This window comes from Vicia villosa, unplaced genomic scaffold (assembly GCF_029867415.1).
Source record: "Vicia villosa cultivar HV-30 ecotype Madison, WI unplaced genomic scaffold, Vvil1.0 ctg.000867F_1_1, whole genome shotgun sequence".
Taxonomy (NCBI): domain Eukaryota; kingdom Viridiplantae; phylum Streptophyta; class Magnoliopsida; order Fabales; family Fabaceae; genus Vicia; species Vicia villosa.
In genome coordinates, this window is record NW_026705392.1 from 546,920 (window position 1) to 568,235 (window position 21,316).

The following is a 21,316-nucleotide window of genomic DNA, read 5'->3' on the forward strand; positions in this document are numbered from 1 at the left end:
ATAACATTAGGTAGCAAGCTTCCCCCCTTAGCTTAGGTCTTCCTCATGCATTCTTTAAAACACAAACCACACTCTTTGATTTTCTTTTCTTAAGAGCTTGTTATTTCCGCTCCATTCCCAAGCATAAGTCTCCAAAGGTCGAGCAGCGGAGTGTGAATGTAACTCGTTCACCTAAAAAACACAAAACAAACAAAAATTAGTTAGCCGAGCTACGGTAGCTCTGATTCTGCAAAACAGATACGTAGGCAGCGAGGTAGGGCCCGTGCGAGCATAACTCTTTCTTTTCCCTACATTTTGCATTCATTTTAGTCCAGATTAGCGTAGATTTGTTACACACCCATATTTTTAGACACAAGCGTGGATACCATCGAGTACGATGGGCGCGAGGGGTGCTAACACCTTCCCCTCGCGTAACCGACTCCCTTACCCTTTTTCTCTGGTCGTGAGACCGTTGTTTTGTTTTGTGGTTTGCTGGCATTCCCTTCCTTTTCAGGATAAATATATTAGTGGCGACTCTGTTAATTTTCGCGGTAGCGACAAAAGGGTCTAGCGTGCCGTCCTCCCAAGTGAAACGAGGAGGTAAAAAAAATGACAACCACAGAAAAATGGCGACTCTGCTGGGGATATATGTGTTAAAAACCTTGGTTTTTCATCCAAACCAATGGTTGACCTGTTGCTGGTCCAGCCCCAATGAGGAATTAGGGATGCCAAATTCCCCCTCAAACAAGAGAGGTCCTGCCTAACCTCTGTGTCATATCATGTGTTTGCTGCATTTATATTTGTTTATTCTGTATCGGGAAAGGGCTTGATTCCCCCTTGTGGTGAGAAATCCTATACCCGGATTTGAGTGCAACATAAGATAGGATGGAGGATGTCTTCCCGGTGAAGACCCTCTAATCTTGGTTCACAATTCTACTCTTGGGATTTGCCTGGCTGGTTGTGATTAACTGGGCCACTGCATTCCGAGACTGATTTGTACCAGGAGGACCTAGAAACACATTAACCCCACTTAAAGCCTTTTTTAGGACGTAGAGCGGTGATTACTAAAGTAATTGTCACGCAGATACTACACTCAGAGAAAACTCTCTTATACATATCAATCAACGTATCTTTAAGGTTGAGCAAAAACTCTGAGACCCCTAGAACCCGTTCTACAGGTACAAAAATCCTTATCCATAGTTTACCATTGGGGCGAGGTTTGCGTTTTGACTTCATGACCACTATACCCTTCAACGCCATGTTTGTTTAAAAACTCTTGTGTGTGCATTCATGCATTCATGCATCATTCATTAATAACAACTAAAAACAAAAAGAGTCGTTTTCGAGTCGTTTTTTTCAAGGAAACTAAATAACGAACGTTTTGAACTTCATAGAAAGAGAGAAGCGGAGAAAGGACTTAAGGATCTATACCATGGAAATACACCTTCAAGATTCCCCAGGTCGAGGAACTGGGAAAGCTTGGAAAACTGGTGGTCAACCCCCAGGCTTTCAAGGAGAAGTATGGAAAACTTCTGCCTTTGCTCAATACCAACATTGTGGATGGGATCCTTCCCACCTTGGTACAGTTTTACGATACAACGTATCACTGCTTCACCTTTCCAGATTATCAGCTCATGCCTACGTTGGAGGAGTACTCTCGTCTGATTGGAATACCCGTGTACGCGCAAGATCCGTACTCCGGTTTGGAAAAGAATCCTGACGACATTATCATTGCTGCAACTACTCCTTTGAACGTAGTCGACATCAGAACTCATATGGTGAGTAGAGGAGGAATTCAAGGATTGCCCTCCAAATTCCTGTTTGATCAAGCTCGGTACTTCGTCAGCATCCAAGATATGAGCGCTTTTGAGGAAATCTTGGCATTGCTTATCTACGGATTTTTTTTGTTCCCTAACATTAACGATTTCGTCGACATCAACTCAATTAAGATCTTCTTAATCGGAAATCCAGTTCCAACCTTGCTTGCGGATGCTTATCACTCTGTGCATTCAAGAAACCTGCAGCGAGGAGGATTAATCACATGCTGCGTACCGTTGTTATACGAATGGTTCGTTTCGCACCTACCAAAGTCTAGCACTTTCTGGAATATGAGGGATGGCCTTTACTGGTCACAGAAAATCATGTCCCTCACTCATACGGACATTGAGTGGTGTAGTCCTGACACCGACGAAACCAAGATTATCTTCAGTTGCGGAAGTTTTCCCAACATACCCCTTATTGGAAGTAAGGGAGGAATCAGTTACAATCCAGCTTTAGCCCGTCGTCAATACGGCTATCCCATGAAAAATATACCAAGTAACATCCAATTGGAGGGTCTGTTCTTCAAGAACATCGACGATCATGGCAACATGCTGAAGAAGGAAATTGTCCAAGCCTGGCGTCTTGTTCACAGCAAAGGGAGAAGATTGTTAGGAAAACATCTTTGCATCTCCCTGGATCCTTACCTTCAATGGGTACGTGTCAGAGCATTCAAGCTCAGGATGCCATATCAGCATCAAGAACCCATTCCCCTAAGGGAACCAATATACCTTTTCTCCACCGATGTTGAAAAACTACAAGCGGCATTAAACAAGGTATGCCAAGAAAGGAATGCTTGGAGGAACAAGTATCGAATCGTCAACACAGAAAATGTTGAGATTCAAAACATCCTAAGAAGGAAGGATGAGTTACTTGAAGTGCTCGATCGACAAGTGTCATAAACGTCACTTTCTCATCATATCCCTCCTGCTTCCTGGATCATCGATCAGCTCACGTCAGAGAACGCTCAGCTCAAGAAACAGAAGAAGATGTTAGAACGTGAAGTCGGCTCTTCGTCAAAGTTTTAGAGTCCTTTCTCTCGGTTTCTCTATATTTCCCTTTTCAAAGTGTGTAAAAAACGGCGTTTTCGCTTAATTAATAAAAGTTTGATGTTTCATAACGTAATTATGGTGTTTCCTTGAAAAATATTAACTTAATTGCATATCATACATCGCTTTAGTTGTACGCACTGACACGAGAATTATCGCGGATCTAATAGTCACTTTCCTTTCTCCAGAAAGAGAGGAGGAGAAGGAGGTGAACCAAGATTTTCAAGCTGTCTCATCCATACAACACTCGTTCAAGTCGCAAGAAAAGAATGGAAGACTTTGAGCAAGAGAACGGAGAACTCAGAGAAGATATCAATACTCTCAAAGATACTGTTGAAAGGCTCAATAGCATGGTAGAAGCCCTGGTAGTTGCACAGAATCGACCAACGCCAGAAGAACCACAAAGGACTGTGGTTTCCGAGATTGTTTCTACTCCTATTCCTCAGTATGCCATGCCACCCAACCGACCTTGGGGCATGCCGTATAACTTTATTCCAGAAGGGTACATACCCCCAATTTCTGAAGTTCCAAGAGCTACAATGGAGATGCAACTGCCGGAGAGTTACAAACCTCTGGAAATTGAAGTTCCAAGAGCAACGGCAATGGGTTTCACACAACAGAATGCTGAGATTCCAAGATCTGCTGTCATGGCTTCTCCACAGCCCATTATGCATACTTTTCCTCCACAGGGCGGACAAGTATATCATCACGCTCCAAGTGAGGATGCTGGCGTGTATGAAAGATTGGACGAGTTCCAGGAACAGTTTCTGCAAATGCAGAAGGAACTCAAGACTCTTCGAGGACATGATCTATTTGGAAAGAATGCTGCAGACCTCTGTCTGGTTCCAAATGTTAAGATTCCTCACAAATTCAAAGTACCAGATTTCGAGAAGTATAAAGGGAATTCATGCCCACAAAGTCACCTCGTAATGTACGCTCGAAGAATGTCAACTCAGACTGATAATCAACAATTACTCATTCATTATTTTCAAGACAGCCTGACAGGTGCTGCACTCAAATGGTACATGAACTTGGACAGTTCAGAGATTCGTACTTTTCGAGACCTCGGAGAGGCCTTCGTCAAACAGTATAAGTACAATCTGGATATGGCTCCCGACAGAGATCAACTCCGGGCCATGACTCAAAAGGATAGGGAAAGCTTCAAGGAATACGCTCAAAGATGGCGTGAAGTTGCTGCTCAAATTTGTCCACCACTTGAAGAGAAAGAAATGACAAAAAACTATCTCAAAACTTTGAGTCCATTTTACTACGGACGAATGGTTGCAAGTGCACCAAGTGACTTTACCGAGATGGTAAACATGGGTGTACGTTTAGAAGAAGCAGTTCGAGAAGGACGCTTGAACAAAGAACCAGAATCTTCTATTGGTCCAAGGAAGTATGGAAGTTCTTTCCAGAAGAAAAAGGATCAAGATGTCAGCAATGTCTTGCACAAAATCAAGAAGAAATTTCAACCTCAAGTTGCAGCAATAACTCCGGTTGTTAACTCAGCGCCAGCTTATCAACCTCAGGTCTCGCAACAACAAATTCAACAAAGGTCGCAGCAACCTCAGCAACAGGTTCGACCTCCAAATTACAACAATCGGGCTCCAAGGTATCCTGCCTTTAACCCCGTACCAATGCCGTATGCGGAATTATTTCCAACATTACTGGCAAAAGGACTCATTCAGACAAGAAGTCCTCCAAATCCTACAAACAGTTCCTCACCATGGTATAAGGCTGACCAATCCTGTCCCTATCATCAGGGGGCACCAGGTCACAATATTGAGAACTGTTTCGCTTTCAAGATTGACGTCCAACGATTAGTGAAGAGCGGAATGCTATCCTTCAAAGATACTAATCCAAACGTCCAAGCAAATCCTTTGCCACAGCATAAAGAAGCTTCAGTAAATCTGATAGATCAACACCCTAACGTCATTCAAATCTACGACATTCGTCAGATAGGGGAAAATCTTGTCAAGATGCACGCTAAACAAGCTGGGTACGGCCATGTACCACCTCACAACTACTTCACATGCGATATTTGTCCAAAGAATAATCAAGGATGTGCCGTAGTTCAAGCTGCATTACAAGAACAAATGGACTTAGGATGGATTCAACATATCCGAGTTAGGACTGAACATGACATCAACATGGTTCAAGGATGTCCAGGAGAATACAAAATCTAAAAAGTTGAAGATCTTGAAGGATCGGTAGTCAGGTTCCATAAAACTTTAAATGGACTTGCCTACTTTGGAACAGATTTCCACGCTTACAGTAGATGCAGAATTTGTCGAAGAAATTCACAAGGATGTTTGCGTGTTCGCAACGACATTCAAAAGCTGATGGATGACAATACCATTACTGTTCTTGCCAACAGAGAAGATGACGAAGTCTTTACCGTATCTCCTCAAATTAATCAAGTTGAACCAATGCAAGTTAAGTATGATAGCAGGAAGACAGCAGTTGCTCCGTTAGTCATCTACTTACCAGGTCTTGTACCGTATGAGTCCAGCAAGGCTATACCATACAAGTACAATGCTACATACATTGAAAATGGTAAGGAGATACCATTACCGTCTGTTGTCAACATTGCTGATGTTAGTCGAGTCACCAGAAGTGGACGAGTCTTCAACAGAACAACAGAAAATGTGGAGAAACCTTCGGAGGAAGTACCACATAGGCAAGACAATCATCCGACCAATGCTGTTCAAGCAAAAGAAAATGATGAGATCTTGAAGTTAATCCAGAGGAGTGAATACAACATTGTAGATCAATTACTACATACTCCGTCTAGGATTTCTGTCCTCTCCCTACTATTGAGTTCTGAAGCTCATAGGGAAGCACTACAGAAAGTTTTGGAACAAGCTTTTGTAGAACCTAGCGTCACAATAAGCCAATTCAACAACATCATTGCCAACATCTCCGCCGAAACTAACCTAAGTTTCTGTGACGAAGATCTTCCTGAAGAAGGAGTAGACCACAATCTTCCACTTCACATCTCAGTTGGCTGCATGGGTGATGTACTCACAGGAGTCCTAATAGACAATGGATCCTCTCTCAACGTCATGCCGAAATCAACATTGTCAAGATTATCTTTCGAAGATTACCCTCTAAGAAAAAGTCATGTCATCGTCAAAGCATTTGATGGATCAAGGAAGTCAGTTTTTGGAGAAGTGGATCTTCCCATAACTATTGGACCTTAGACGTTCAAAATCACTTTCCAAGTCATGGACATTCCAGCACAATACAGTTGTTTGCTAGGTCGCCCGTGGATTCATGAGGCTGGGGCAATTACTTCAACACTTCATCAGAAACTGAAGTTCATAAGAAATGACAAATTGGTAACCGTATGTGGAGAACGAGCTCTGATCGTCAGCAACCTGTCATCATTCTCCGACATAGAACCAAAAGAAGTTGTTGGAACTAAATTCCAAGCACTTTCCTTGGACAAAGGAAAGGAGAAAGCAGCGTCTATTTCTTCCTACAGAGATGCAATCCAAGTTGTAAAGGATGGCACTACCAGTGGTTGGGGGCACATTAATATTCCTACCAACAACAAGAACAGAACAGGAGTTGGATTCTTTCCAACATCATCAAAGACTATTCCAGGAATTGAGGTAGTTCTTCCCATTCAAGAAACTTTCCGCAGCGGAGGTTTTCTTCAACCTGTTCAACAAACAGTCAATACCATCGGTACGGAAAACACCGATGAAGAGGAATGGCTATCCTATCTTAACAAAGCAGGATACATATCCCTATCAGAGTCTGAATCACCTTGCTGTTATCCGACTAAGGGATCTGAAAGTAAGACTCGACCAAGCAATGACGAAGTTACAAATAGCTTCACCACCAGAAGTCATGGTTCATCAGAAGAAGTTCCTCCTATCCCCGAAGAAACCTGGGATACATTAGGAGAACCAAGAGGAAAATTCGACTACATGGTGAAATACTCCGCTCCTGAAAGCTCAAAAATCTCTCTTGAAGATATTGTTCCAACTGGATGGAACAGTGATTTTGAGTACCTCTCTCAGCCAAAAGAGATGTATAACCCTTGCTATTCATCATCGACTGGTGAAATCATCATTGAGAATTATATCCCCAAGTCACCTTCCGGGGCTATGGATCTAGAGTATACATATCTAGTCAATGCCATCTTGGGAGAAGAGCAAGACCAAAATACAGAAGAGGATGATCTCGAAAGTGTCTCCGACAACGAGTCTCTCCATTTAGAAGATTGGAAGTCTCCTCAAAAGAAAAGCCGACATACTCCACTTGGAAATGGGTATGCTCACACCGCTCAGTCTGCTGAAGTAGAAGAAGATCGTCTGAGTGTTGCAAAGACAGTGGTTGGTAAATCAAGACCTACCACAGGCCAGCTTAAGCCTAAGGTTCCAGATTACTTAGTGCACAATGGGGTTCACCACTATTGGACAGCTGTTGAAGTTACAACTGTTGTTCGCACTCCTAAGTAGGAACTTTCACCGTTATTTTGTCCTCTCACCATAGCCCAGGGTGAAGAGATGTTTCATAGGGCTTTGCATTTTACTATTTCTTAGGAAAATGTCCCTCTTTGCTTCGCCCAAAGCAATAGAGTTTTGTTTTATAGGGTCTTTGTTTCAAGAAATGACTGTCAATAAATAAAAATGTCATTTTGTTCCGTCGTTAGTTTTTCCTTTTCTTTTTTCGGAAATTGGTAATCCTAAAAAACACCCTTAAAAAACATCAAAAATTCCATTAACTGCATACACCGAGTCTTCCCTCGTTGTCTAAATAAAACTTATCACACATATGCAGATTAATCATAAAATACCCCGTTGAAACGTGCGACCGTATGACTTCTCCAAGCTTTGGGTTTCCTGTATTCGAAGCAGAGGAAGAAGAAGACGAAGAAATATCAAAGGAAATTTCACGATTACTTCAACAAAAGGAAGAGGCCATTCAGCCATACAATGAGCCTCTAGAGATCATTAACCTTGGTTCCGATGGAAACAGAAAAGAGGTTAAGATTGGAGCTTCGCTCAGTTCAGAGATCAGAGAGAGTTTGATACAACCACTACGCCAAAATTAAGATACTAAAGCGCAGCTACTAAAGCGCTTTTACATAAAAGCGCTCTCGTAGGTTTCGCATAAAAAAAATTAATAAACAAAGGGAAAATGATGAAAAAAGCGCTCTGGTAGGGGGGGGGGGGGTATGAGAGCGCTTCTGAAAAGCGCTCTGGTAGGGGGGTGTATGAGAGCGCTTTTAAAAAGCGCTTTGGTAAGGGGGGGGGGGGTATGACAGCGCTTTTCAAAAGCGCTTTGGTAAGGGGGGGGTATGAGAGCGCTTTTCAAAGCGCTGCTGTAGGGGGGTTTAATGAGAGCGCTTTTTAGTCAAAAGCGCTGGTATAGACCAGGCTATGAGAGCGCTTTTCAGAAGCGCTTTAGTAGCCTTTATTACTAAAAATTAAAAACCAAAACACGCGTTACTGTTTCTCATTTCTCTCTTTCGTTTTCTGCAGAACCCTTCCGTCCACCACTGTTCTTCATCCACAAACCCTCACTGCACGCGAAACCCTTCCGTCCACCACCATCGGCAACCACCGTCGGCGTCCCTCCGTCGGCTTCTCCTCCGTCACTCGTTTTATCCACCGCCGGTGAGTTTTAGGTTTAATTTTCAGTGAAAATTTTATTTGGTATCAAAGATTGAACTTCTGCCTGCAACTTGTTTGATGAAATGCCTGAAAGAAATGATTTGAGTTGATAATTGATGAAATGCCACAATCCTTAGTAGGTATTTTTAAATTCTAAGTTGATTTACTTCCGCTTTTCATGATTCAAAAATCCATGGTTTTTTGGCTGTAGTGTTGATAAAATTCTGAAGTTACTGAATACAAAATAGACTTGCCACTGTTTATCACAAAATTTTGGCATTTCATCAAACAATAGTAACATAGTACGGCTAAACTTGCACCATGAGTATCACAAAATTTTGGCATTTCATCAAACAATAGTATCACAAGTGCAGCTTATTAATGTATTAGAATGAGACTTTTATATTAGAATTGAGTTAACCAAATCTTTGTGCCATCTTCATATCTGGGAAAGCGTATTAAATTATTATGCGTTTCAGGCCAAAGAAGTAGCAGAACTCAGACAAAAAATTGCATTGAAAGAATCTGTTCTTGAAGGTACTGCCTTTTTGCAAAGTCATCGATTTGTTCTCTGAAATATTGGGGCCCTTTTCTTTGAAAAAGTATCTTTTGTTTTCTTTTCCTATTTTCTCTTTTTAATATAAGACTGCCACATTGTTTTCATTCTGTTTCTGTTTTCCAAGATTTGTACAGGAAATTTTGAAAACAAAAAAGAAGTTTATCAAGTGTTTCTTGTACAAATCGTTGGAAATTAGCATCCGTTTTATAATTAAAAATGAAAACATGAAATAAAAACAAATCACTTTTTCCTCTAAGTAAACAGATCCTGATGTTTCATTTCAACCATTAATTGTGTCATTTTGTGGGGCTCGTACCAAGGTTTATATATTTGTTTCATTTTAACTTGAAAAATATTTTCAAATCTTCAGTATGTATTAGTCTGCGAGCTCTTAATAGAAAATGGCAAAAGATTAGAATAGGCCTATAAAGATAATTTAGGTTAGTAACTGTTAGAAAGCTATGCTAAGTTTGAACTCTTCATTTTCTATTTCTTTGATTCAATGAATAGTTAGTTACAAGAATCTACTTCCTTCACTTTTATGATATTTGTATTTAACTGCATCGTGTGTGTGTGTTTAATTTCACAGTTACGTACTTTGAAGTCTCTGGTTTCTACTTGTACAACGCCGATTCAAACCTACCCATCTCCCACATCAAGTCTATAACTCAGGTTACTATCCCTTTCTTCTTGCTTATAGTTTGTTATATTCTGCTTATAGTTTATTGTTTATGGTTCTATTTAATATCAATTTAGTGTCTCTCAACCAGTTTTTTGGTTTGTGGACTTATATTACCTTGAAATAAGGTAATGTCTTCTTTAAAAAATCGGGTATTCTGATTAGGTATTCTAATTAGGTATTCTATTATGATGATAGCTATTTATTATCTTGACAGAATTCCTTATAGAAACGAAGAAGCATTTGTTTAGCTTAATTAAGTCATGGATAAGACATGGATGAGATCAAACCGATTGTCGAAAAAGTACGAGAAAGGGGTATGGGAATTCGTTGAGTTTGCGGTTAAGCACTCCGAAGACCCGCTTCGAATGTCGTGTCCTTGCTTGGGTTGCTGTTATGGGGATAAGGTTGACGGGAAACAGTTGGGATCCCATTTACTACGGTTTGGAATTGATAGAAGTTATACATGTTGGACAATGCATGGTGAGAAAAGTAACGGGAATGCTGGGTCGAGTTGTAATAGGAAGTATGCTTCAAACGACGATTGCACAGACACATACGATTGCGATCGAGTCGAGGAGATTGCAGAAGCGCTTGAAGAAGATCTTGCGGATTGTCCCAAAATGTTTGAGAGGTTGGTAAGCGATGCAGAGAAACCGTTGTATGATGGTTGTTCAAAATTCACAAGATTGTCTGCGGTGTTAAAGTTGTACAACTTAAAGGCGGACAATGGATGATCGGATAAAAGTTTCACAGAGTTATTAGCCCTTATGAAAGATATGCTACCAGAGGATAATGTTCTTCCCAATCGAACGTATGAAGCCAAAAAGATGTTGTCCTCTATTGGCATGAGCTATGATAAGATACATGCATGTCCAAACGATTGCGTTTTGTTTCGAAACGAGTATGGAGCATTGAATGAGTGTCCTAAATGTGGTGCCCCTCGATATAAGAAAAAGTTGTCTCCTGCTAAAGTCTTATGGTATTTTCCTATGATTCCGAGATTTAGACGCATGTATCGTAGTGAGACCGATTCAAGACACTTGACTTGGCATGCAGATGAAAGAATTATTGATGGAAAGTTGCGACATCCGGCAGACTCACCACAATGGATGAAAGTTGATACTGATTATCCTGAATTTGCAAAAGAAGCAAGAAACCTTCGGTTGTCATTGTCTACTGATGGAATGAACCCGCATGGTATTCAAAGTATCTCGCATAGCACATGGCCTGTGATTCTTATGATCTATAACCTACCTCCGTGGCTATGTATGAAGCGTAAGTACATGATGTTATCAATGCTAATTTCTGGGCCTAAACAACCAGGGAATGACATAGACGTATACTTGGCACCGTTAATCGAAGATTTAAAGTTTTTGTGGGACAACGGTGTGGAGGTTTACGATGGGTATAGGAAGGAAAGTTTCAACTTGAGGGCGATGTTGTTTGGAACAATTAATGATTTTCCAGCATACGGAAATCTATCCGGGTACAGCAATAAAGGTCAAAAGGCGTGTCCCGTTTGTGAAGATGAAACCGATACGACACGATTGGATCTTTGTCAGAAGAATGTCTTTCTCGGTCATCGTAGATTCTTAAATTCTAATCATCACTACCGTGGGTGGAGAAAAGCATTCAACGGAAAGGCCGAACATGGTACAGCCCCGCCTTTTTTGTCAGGTGATCAAATTTTTGAAAAGGTGAAAGATGTGAGCACTCAGTTTGGCAAGCCTTTTGCACATTCACTTGTCAAGGGTGGGTGGAAGAAGAAGTCCATTTTTTTTGAACTTCCATATTTGAAGTCGTTGTACGTAAGACATTTCCTGGATGTTATGCATATTGAAAAAAATGTATTTGACAGCGTTATAGGTACGTTACTCAATATACCAGGAAAGTCTAAGGATGGCGTTAACATAAGGAATGACATGGCAAACATGGGGATGAGAACTGAATTGAGACCCGTGACGAAAGGAAGACGAACATATCTGCCACCTGCTGTTTACACTCTATCTAGAAAGGAGAAGAAAACATTGTGTAAGTTCCTCAGTGAAGTTAAAGTTCCAGAAGGCTACTCTTCAGATATTAGAAGACTTGTGTCCATGAAAGACCTCAAGTTAAAGAGTTTGAAGACGCATGATTGTCATGTTATAATGGAACATTTTTTACCAATAGGTATACGTTCTATTCTGCCAGAAAAAGTAAGAAGCGCAATAACTAAGCTGTGTTTCTTCTTCAGGTCAATTTGCAGTAAGGTGGTCGATCCCGCGATCTTACCAACATTGCAAAAAGAGATAGTTGTTACTTTATGTGATCTTGAAATGTATTTTCCTCCCTCGTTTTTTGACATAATGGTTCATCTAGTCGTTCATCTTGTGAAAGAGACACAATTGTGCGGACCAGCTTATATGAGATGGATGTACCCTGCTGAACGTTATATGAAAATATTAAAACGGTACGTGAAAAACAGAAGTCGACCGGAGGGTTGTATTGCCGAACGATACGTTGTTGAAGAAGCGGTTGAGTTTTGTACTGAATATCTGTCAAATGTTCAATCAATTGGACTCCCCAAATCTCATATTGTCGAAAAAAAAGAAGGAAAAAGGCTAATTGGAAATAAAGTTGTGACAGTATCAATGGTCGAACGGGATCAAGCGCACTTGTATGTTCTGCACAATGAGATTGAGGTTGAGCCGTATGTTGAAATGCACAAGGTTGTTCTCCGAGATTTAAATCCAAATAGAAATGAGAACTGGATAGTACGAGAGCACAATCGAAGTTTCATACCGTGGTTTAGGGATCATATTTATTCAAAGTATCGTTCAGATCCTGCTTCAGTAACAGAAAGGTTGAGATGTTTAGCCTATGGTCCAACTGTAATTGTGCTTTCTTATAGCGCATACGCTATTAATGGATACACATTTTATACCAAAGAACAGGATGATAAAAGTACTATGCAAAATAGTGGTGTTACCTTGGTAGCTGAAGCAATGCACATATCAAGTGCGAATGACTTAAATCCGAAATTTGCAAATTTGTCATATTTTGGGGTTATCGAGCGCATTTTGGTGTTTGATTACGCGAAGTTTCAGATTCCTGTATTTGGTTGCAAGTGGGTTGAAAATAATAGTGGCATACGAATGGATAAGTCAGGATTTTTGCAAGTGGATCTCAATAGGGTAGGGTACAAAGATGAGCCTTTCATTTTAGCCTCTCAAGCTAAACAAGTGTTCTATGTCAATGATCCGACAAGTACGAAATGGTCTATAGTGCTTTTATCTAACAAAATAGTAGATGAAAACATTGAAGATCAAGGTGATATTGGTGTTGGCATTGAATCTTGTACAAGAAACGATCAAAATGAGAATGAATCTTGTACTAGAAATGATCATAATGAGGGTATTTGGATCAATCCAACCGTCCGCGTTGTTAAGAGACGCGTAGAACACAATCCTACCAAGAAAAGAAAGAGACGTTAGTGATAAAGGTAATAGTATACATATTCCGACTAATTTGTTTTATTCAATTTGTACCGATTTTTTTAATCAATAGTATAGTACTTATTCAATTTTGGTGCATATTCTCGTTTTGTACATAACTTTTGAACCATGTATCCGTTTGTCGACTTCTTTACATGTAACTATACTATTTTGACGATTCCGGAGCTGCTCATGCACTTATATGTTCATTTCGGGACTGTTTTTTTATCGGTTTTGCTTCTGCCCGTAATCAAAAGTCGGGCTTAGGGTCTGAATTTCGAAAAACCGACTTTATTTTTGAGTCCGTGGGGACGTTTTACCATAGCCATGTAAATTTCGTTCAATTCCGACAACTTTATTTTTTGACGCTTATTTTGATTTGTACCGATTTCGTTTTCGATTTACTTGTACATGCATGGTTTGACTTCCATTTTACTTGTATAGATTGTTAGCTTATTAATAGTGTACTAATGTGCTTTAGTTTGTTTGATACAGGTTAAATGGCTCCGGATAGAGATGCTCCACCTGAAAACTCACAAGAAAGAGATGCTCAAGAAAGAGATGCCACGGATACAAATGCTCCACCTGATACTGAAGCAAAAGAAGTTGCACGAGGCATCACTATCATGAAGGGAATCGTTCGACACAGAGACCAAGGATTAGTATACCGATTGGAATGGAATTCTGATAAACAAGCAATTGGTCCTAATTCTGCAAAGTTGACAAGTTATATTGGTACACTTGTTCGTATGCATATTCCGGTCTCCGTAGCTAAATGGAATCTGAAAAGCGAAGACTTGGATGCGAAAAAAAAAGCGATTTGGGACGAGCTTCAGGTATATATCATATATGGTTAATTGTTGTTATTATCTTGACGATAAATTGTTTAAATTACTTATACTAACACACTATGAGTATGTTTTTTTGCAGAGGACTTTTGAGATACCAGATGATCGTAGACGCTACATACTTGGTTTGGCCGGCAAAAGATATAGAGGGTGGAAAGCTTTTTTGACAAACACTTATCTTAAGGATAAAGATGGAAACTTTCTTGAAGAGGCACCGGGACGGCCAAAAAAGTATGAGATCTTCATTGGTGAAGAAGATTGGGCTAAGTTTGTAGAGCAAAGAGATGAAGATTTTCGGAAAAGGAGTGCCAAGAATAGTGCGAGAGCATCCAAACCCGCATATCCATACAAAAAAGGGCGTTTGGGATATGCACGCTTGGAGGATAAAATTGTAAGTAAATAGAAATGCGTTTTAATTAATTGTCTAAATGTGTTTTATTTGACGATTTTATCTTTTGTGTCAATGCATAGTTAGAGGAGACTAAAAGTGAGGAAACCTCACTTCCTGAACATGTGTTGTGGAGGGAAGCTCGTGTGGGCAAGGATCATGCTGTCGATCCCGAAGTTCAGAGAGTTTTTACTGAATGTGTAAGTATAATACTGTGTCTTTAATTAAATCAAATGTTTTTTAATATATAAATGATTTTTTAATGTAAATGAATTACAGGAGACCTTGTCGCAATCGGCATCCACCGGTGAGGGGAGCGTACTTAGTAGAGCACTAGATGCTCCTGAGTATCCCGGTCGGGTGAGGGGTAAGGGTCATGGTGTGACTCCAACCTCTTTTTACAAGAGTCCTAGGAGAAGAAATCCTTCAAATGAAGAAGTGTTGCAAAAGTTGGCGGAATTGCAAGCACAAGTCTCTGAATTGCAAAGAGATAAAGAGGCGTATATGAGAGAAAAGTGCAACACTTCATCGGTGAAAGAAACTAGTGATAAGGCTAGTATCAACTATCAAAGGAAATTTCCCGAGGTAATTATAATTTTTTTTCCTTTTAAATTGTTCTATTTTATTAATGATAATGACTTTATATTTACTATTGGTTTAGGGCATTTCATCTTGCCAACTATACTTATCGGAACCGAGTTATCGACTAGTTGGCAAGGGAAAAGTGCACAACACTTTGGGAGATTTACTTCACCATAGACCGCTCCCGGATGGACACCTGAAAGTATCGGTGGATGTTGTAGTAGATCATGATGCGATGCTACCGGTACCTGACATGGTCTCAGAGACGACATTGCTGCGAGATGCAATAGGATCATTTGTTGCATGGCCCTCGGAGCTCATTACCATTAGTGATGAGGTATATTGAAAACGATTATGAATCATTTAGTTTTCGAATGTCAATTCTAAACCGTTTATTAATTATTTTTTACATTTTAATTTTAGACTGCTCCTATAAAACCCACAGTTAAGGGTAAAGGGATTTTACAGGAGGAGGAGTCCGTTGCATCACTAAAAGAGGTACATTTAAAGTGTTAATAATTAATCTGAATCTAAATCTGCATGATTTTATATTTTACCTAACTTATATGATTTTTAGGCATCCGCTCGAGAGTCACAACAAGTGACGCAGCAAGTTCGTACCGTACCACCCACTGGTCCTCCGAAGCCAGCGGGAAAAAAAGGCGGTGCTTTTGTGCCTCGGTACCGGTCGACGCTCGCAACAATGGTTGATATGTCCGATTTGAAGGATGGTGCTTTACGTGAAATCGTTATGGATGAGAGTGTCTTCGGTATTGAATTCAAGTCACTTATTACACTTGATGACTTGGAGGAGATTTTTAAGCATGATCAACTAGGCGTCAATAACATGCACTCATACATCCGGTAATATTCCCTCATCCGATATATTATTTAATTAGTCCCACAATATAATTTATTTACACATTTCAATGAAAATAATCTAATGTTTATTATGTTTTTATTTAAGGTTGTTGTATGACAGAGTGTTGCGCGGGACTCCGTTGTCTAACAGATTCCGTTTCGTGTCTTCCGCCCACTGCAGCGGAATGGCAATTGCTTCGGAACGGGAATCAGTTAGACAGCGATTAGTCGATAGATTCATGTCCACCGGCAATACAGAATGTTTGCATCTTTGGGCGTATAATACCCGACCAGTAGGGTTAGTTTCTCATTCTTTGTTCATCTAATCTCTGTTTCTTTTGTGTATAGCAAAATTTTCATATAACCTATTGTTTTTATTTATAGAGCACACTGGTTGCTGCTTGCTATCAACCCTATAAGGGAAGTCGTGTATTATCTGAATTCGGTAAATGGTGAATGGACCAATTATCCGGCCATGAAGGACATCGTTGATTTGTAAGTGGGATCGTTCTTTTTAAAAGCGCTGCCAAAGATTAATAAAAAAGCAAAAAAAAAAAAAAAAAAGCAACATACTAAAGCGCTTTTGTAAAAGCGCTCTTATAGGGGGGGCTATCAGAGCGTTTTTTCTGGAAAAAGCGCTCTTAAAGCCCACCCTATAAGAACGCTTTTACAAAAGCGCTTTAGTATGTTGCGTTTTTTTTTTATTTTTTACTCTCACAGGGGGGGCTATCACAGCGCTTTTCTGGAAAAAGCGCACTTAAAGGGGGGCCTACCAGAGCGCTTTTTACTGAAAAGCGCTCTTAAAGGGGGGCCTACAAGAGCGCTTTTTTCAGAAAAGCGCTCTTATAGGGGGGCCTACCAGAGCGCTTTTAAAAGCGCTTTCGTAGCCTATGCCAGCGCTGGCTTTGGCAGCGCTTTAAAGCGCTGTTAAAGGCCAAAAAAAGCGCTTTAAAAGCCCTTCCTCGTTGTAGTGAACTGCTCAAAGAATTCTCAGATGTCTTCGCTTGGTCTTATCAAGATATGCCAGGGTTGGATACCAGTATAGTGGAGCATCACTTGCCATTAAAAGCAGAATGCCCTCCGGTCAAGCAAAAATTGAGAAGAACTCATCCGGAGATGGCCATGAAAATCAAAGAGGAAGTTCAAAAGCAGATCAACGCAGGTTTCCTCGTCACTTCAGAATACCCTCAGTGGTTAGCTAACATTGTTCCCGTTCCTAAGAAAGACGGAAAAGTCTGCATGTGCGTCGACTACAGAGATTTGAACAAAGCTAGCCCTAAGGATGATTTTCCTTTACCACATATTGATATGTTGGTAGACAGTACAGCAAAATCCAAAGTTTTCTCATTCATGGACGGATTTTCAGGATACAACCAAATCAAAATGGCACCTGAAGACATGGAGAAAACAGCTTTCATCACCCCCTGGGGCATGTTCTGCTATCGCGTTATGCCTTTTGGACTAAAGAACGCAGGGGCAACTTATCAAAGGGCCATGACTACGCTTTTCCACGACATGATGCATAAGGAAGTGGAAGTCTATGTGGACGACATGATTGCCAAATCAGAAAATGAAGAAGATCACATACAAAATCTGACAAAGTTATTTCAACGCTTACGGAAGTTTCAGCTTCGCATGAACCCCAACAAGTGCACCTTTGGTGTCTACTCAGGAAAACTCCTTGGTTTCATTGTCAGCAAACGAGGAATTGAAGTAGATCCAGACAAAGTCAAGGCAATTCAAGAAATGCCTTCACCCAGAACCGAGAAACAAGTTAGAGGATTTCTTGGACGTCTGAATTACATCTCGAGATTCATATATCTCATGACTGCAACTTGCGCTCCTATTTTCAAACTTCTACGGAAAAATCAAAGTTGCGTCTAGACAGACGATTGTCAGAAAGCGTTCGACAGCATTAAAGAATATCTGCTCGAACCACCCATTTTGTCTCCTCCAGTGGAAGGAAGACCTTTGATAATGTACTTAACCGTCTTAGAAGATTCCATGGGTTGTGTCCTTGGACAGCAAGACGAGACGAGAAGAAAAGAGCATGCCATTTACTACCTAAGCAAGAAATTCACTGACTGTGAATCCCGCTACTCCATGCTCGAGAAGACGTGTTGTGCTTTGGCCTGGGCTGCCAAGCGTCTCCGCCAGTACATGATTCGACATACTACTTGTTTGATCTCTCATATGGATCCAATCAAGTACATCTTTGAGAAGCCTGCTTTAACTGGGAGAATTTCCCGTTGGCAGATGTTGTTATCAGAATATGACATTGAGTATCACGCACAGAAAGCCGTGAAAGGAAGCATTCTAGCTGAGAACCTGGCTCACCACCCACTCAATGGTCATGAATCAACCAGTTTTGACTTTCCGAACGAGGACGTCATGTACCTCAAGATGAAAGATTGCGACGAGCCACTACCAGACGAAGGACCTGAGATAGGATCCCAGTGGGGCTTAATCTTTGACGCAGCTGTCAATGCTTATGGACGAGGAATTGGGGCAATCATTGTTACTCCTCGAGGTACCCATATTCCATTTACTGCCAGATTAACTTTCAAGTGCACAAACAATGAGGCCGTATATGAAGCTTGCATCATGGGTCTCGAAGAAGCCATGGATCTAAGAATCAAACACTTGGATGTATATGGAGATTCTGCTTTGGTCATCAATCAAATCAAAGGAGAATGGGAAACACGCCAACCAGGGCTAATTCCTTACAAAGACTACGCGAGAAGATTGTTACCATTCTTCGACAGGGTAGATTTTCATCACATTCCTCGCGAAGAAAACAACTTGGCTGATGCATTAGCCACACTCTCTTCCATGATTAGGATAAATCATTGGAATGACATTCCTCGGATCGATGTTATGCGCCTGAATAGGCCCGCTCATGTTTTCACAGTAGAAGCAATCATCGACGACAAACCGTGGTATCACGACATCAAGAACTTTCTTCAAAAGCAAGAGTACCCTCTTGGGGCGTCAAAGAAAGATAGAAAGACTTTGAGAAGGCTAACTTGTAGATTCTTCCTGAATGAAGATGTTCTGTACAAGAGAAAATTCGACATGGTTCTGCTCAGATGCGTTGACAGAAAAGAAGCAGAAGTACTCATGAGAGAAATACATAAAGGTTCCTTTGGTACTCACACCAATGGACATACCATGACAAGGAAAATACTGAGAGCAGGATATTATTGGCTGACGATGGAGTCAGATTGCTACCAGTACGCAAAGAGGTGTCACAAATGTCAAATCTACGCCGATAGAATTCATGTGCCACCATCTCTTCTCAACATACTCTCTTCCCCTTGGCCTTTCTCCATGTGGGGAATCGACATGATTGGAATGATCGAGCCAAAAGCGTCCAACGGACATCGCTTCATCTTGGTAGCGATAGACTATTTCACCAAATGGGTTGAAGCAGCTTCATATGCAAACGTTACAAGACAAGTTGTCGTCAGGTTTATCAAGAATCACATCATCTGTCGCTACGACATTCCTAGCAAGATAATCACTGACAATGGGTCAAATTTGAATAACAAAATGATGAAGGAGCTTTGTGAAGAATTCAAGATTGAGCATCACAGCTCATCTCCTTACAGACCAAAGATGAATGGAGCTGTAGAAGCAGCTAACAAAAACATCAAGAAAATCGTTCAGAAGATGGTCATCACTTACAAAGATTGGCATGAAATGCTCCCGTATGCTCTTCATGGTTACCGTATATCTATACGTACTTCGACTGGAGCAACTCCTTTCTCCCTTGTATATGGCATGGAGGCAGTCCTACCTATAGAGGTCGAGATTCCATCAATGAGAGTCTTGATGGAAGCAAAATTAACAGAAGCCGAGTGGTGTCAAAGCAGATTCGATGAATTGAACTTAATCGAAGAAAAGCGCATGACAGCTTTATGCCACGGTCAGCTATATCAACAAAGAATGAAGAAAGCTTTCGACAAAAAGGTTCGACCTCGCACAATCAAAGAAGGCGACCTTGTACTCAAAAAGATTCAATCTTTTCTCACAGATTCGAGAGGAAAATGGACTCCCAATTATGACGGCCCCTACGTCGTCAAGAGAGCTTTCTCAGGAGGAGCCTTAATACTCACGACTATGGATGGAGAAGAATTCACCCGTCCTGTGAACGTCGACGCAGTCAAGAAATACTTCGCCTAAATAATTAAAAGAACAGCTCGCTAAGTTGAAAACTCGAAAAGAGCGACTTAGGCAAAAAAGAGCGTCTCGGTGAATCGAAAACCCGAAAGGGCGATTCAGGCAAAAGTTAGAGACATAAAAAATAAATAATCAATCCCTGTGGACTTAAAACCCGAAAGGGGTAGTTTACGCAAAAGTTAGGGATATATGGCAAGTAACTGTGTTCAGGACAAACTTGATTATTCAAAAATCCATAGCGAAGTATTCATCAGCAGTAGGTCATCTTCTACGAAGCACGAATACAGCGCAACTCGGAGTGGAAGGGAAAGATAATGGTTGTCACGTTTCATCGTAGCCCTTTTCCCGAAAAATTACCAATTTCCAACTTTGTAAATACTCCATGGAATCAAGCATTTGGCTGATTACCATTCCATATATAATAATTTGAGCCTTGTGCCTTTCTTTGCAAATCGAGTCTTATTCAGTTTCTTGAAATGCATTTTAAGTTTAAACAGTCATTTTCTTGAAACAAATGTTTTCATAAAATAAAAATGAATTTACTTGCAAAAATAGAGGTGAAATTTTCTTTCTAAGGTTTACAAACAATAGGAAGAATGCAAACAGTTGCTCCGGGAACGGTTGAGACTCCGGGAACCAAGATTTCCCCAAGAGGTAGCTTTGCGAACATCTCCCGATGACGGATCTTCACCTCAATTCATATCACTCACTTCGGACAGCGGACAACTGATAACCAGGTATCCCCAACAGAGTTCGAACTACAAAAAGAAGACATCTTCTGATCAACAAGATTCAAGTCGTATCATAGGATTTTACATCCGCGACAATTCTATTCACATTCACTTTGCATTTCATAATCATCGTAGTATTCATGCATTTTGTCTCACACCATATTTGCGTAATGAGCATAGTCTAGCCAGGTTTTGATAGTGTTAATACCCAAATTACTTGGGCATATACTCAAGATTCCCCTGCAAAGTTGTGAAAGGGTTTTCTTCTTCATGAAGAAGGTTCATATACCCAAATTCCCCAAGCAAGTCAACAAATGGTAGTCTCCCTCAAAGAGATAGTTTGTTCACTTTTGGAATTCCCCAATTGAGAATCTCCTGCAGAGCGACGCTCGACAATCTTCTTCAAATAAGGTAGTTTGTTTCGCATTTTGAATTCCTCAAAAGTTCGGTATTTCCCCAGCGGATCGACAAAAGATCCCCAACGGAGTCAGTGAATGGTAGTCTTCATCCAGAAGATAGTTCAGATTCCTCAGC

The 21,316-nt window shown here is 40.6% G+C and overlaps 1 protein-coding gene and 1 long non-coding RNA gene across 2 annotated transcripts; both read left to right on the top strand.

Annotated features, from left to right (window-relative positions):
- The first annotated feature begins 8,233 nt into the window (after positions 1-8,233).
- Positions 8,234-9,708, top strand: LOC131631835 (uncharacterized). Its single transcript, XR_009292832.1, has 3 exons — positions 8,234-8,479; positions 8,956-9,013; positions 9,625-9,708. It is a non-coding gene; the product is annotated as an uncharacterized LOC131631835 (long non-coding RNA).
- A 3,982-nt stretch (positions 9,709-13,690) lies between these two features.
- Positions 13,691-14,622, top strand: LOC131631823 (uncharacterized). The gene is made up of 2 exons (XM_058902595.1): positions 13,691-14,026; positions 14,121-14,622. Exons 1-2 carry the CDS (start codon positions 13,691-13,693, stop codon positions 14,439-14,441), a joined length of 657 nt encoding a protein of 218 aa, XP_058758578.1. The 3' UTR covers positions 14,442-14,622.
- The last annotated feature ends 6,694 nt before the right edge of the window (positions 14,623-21,316 follow it).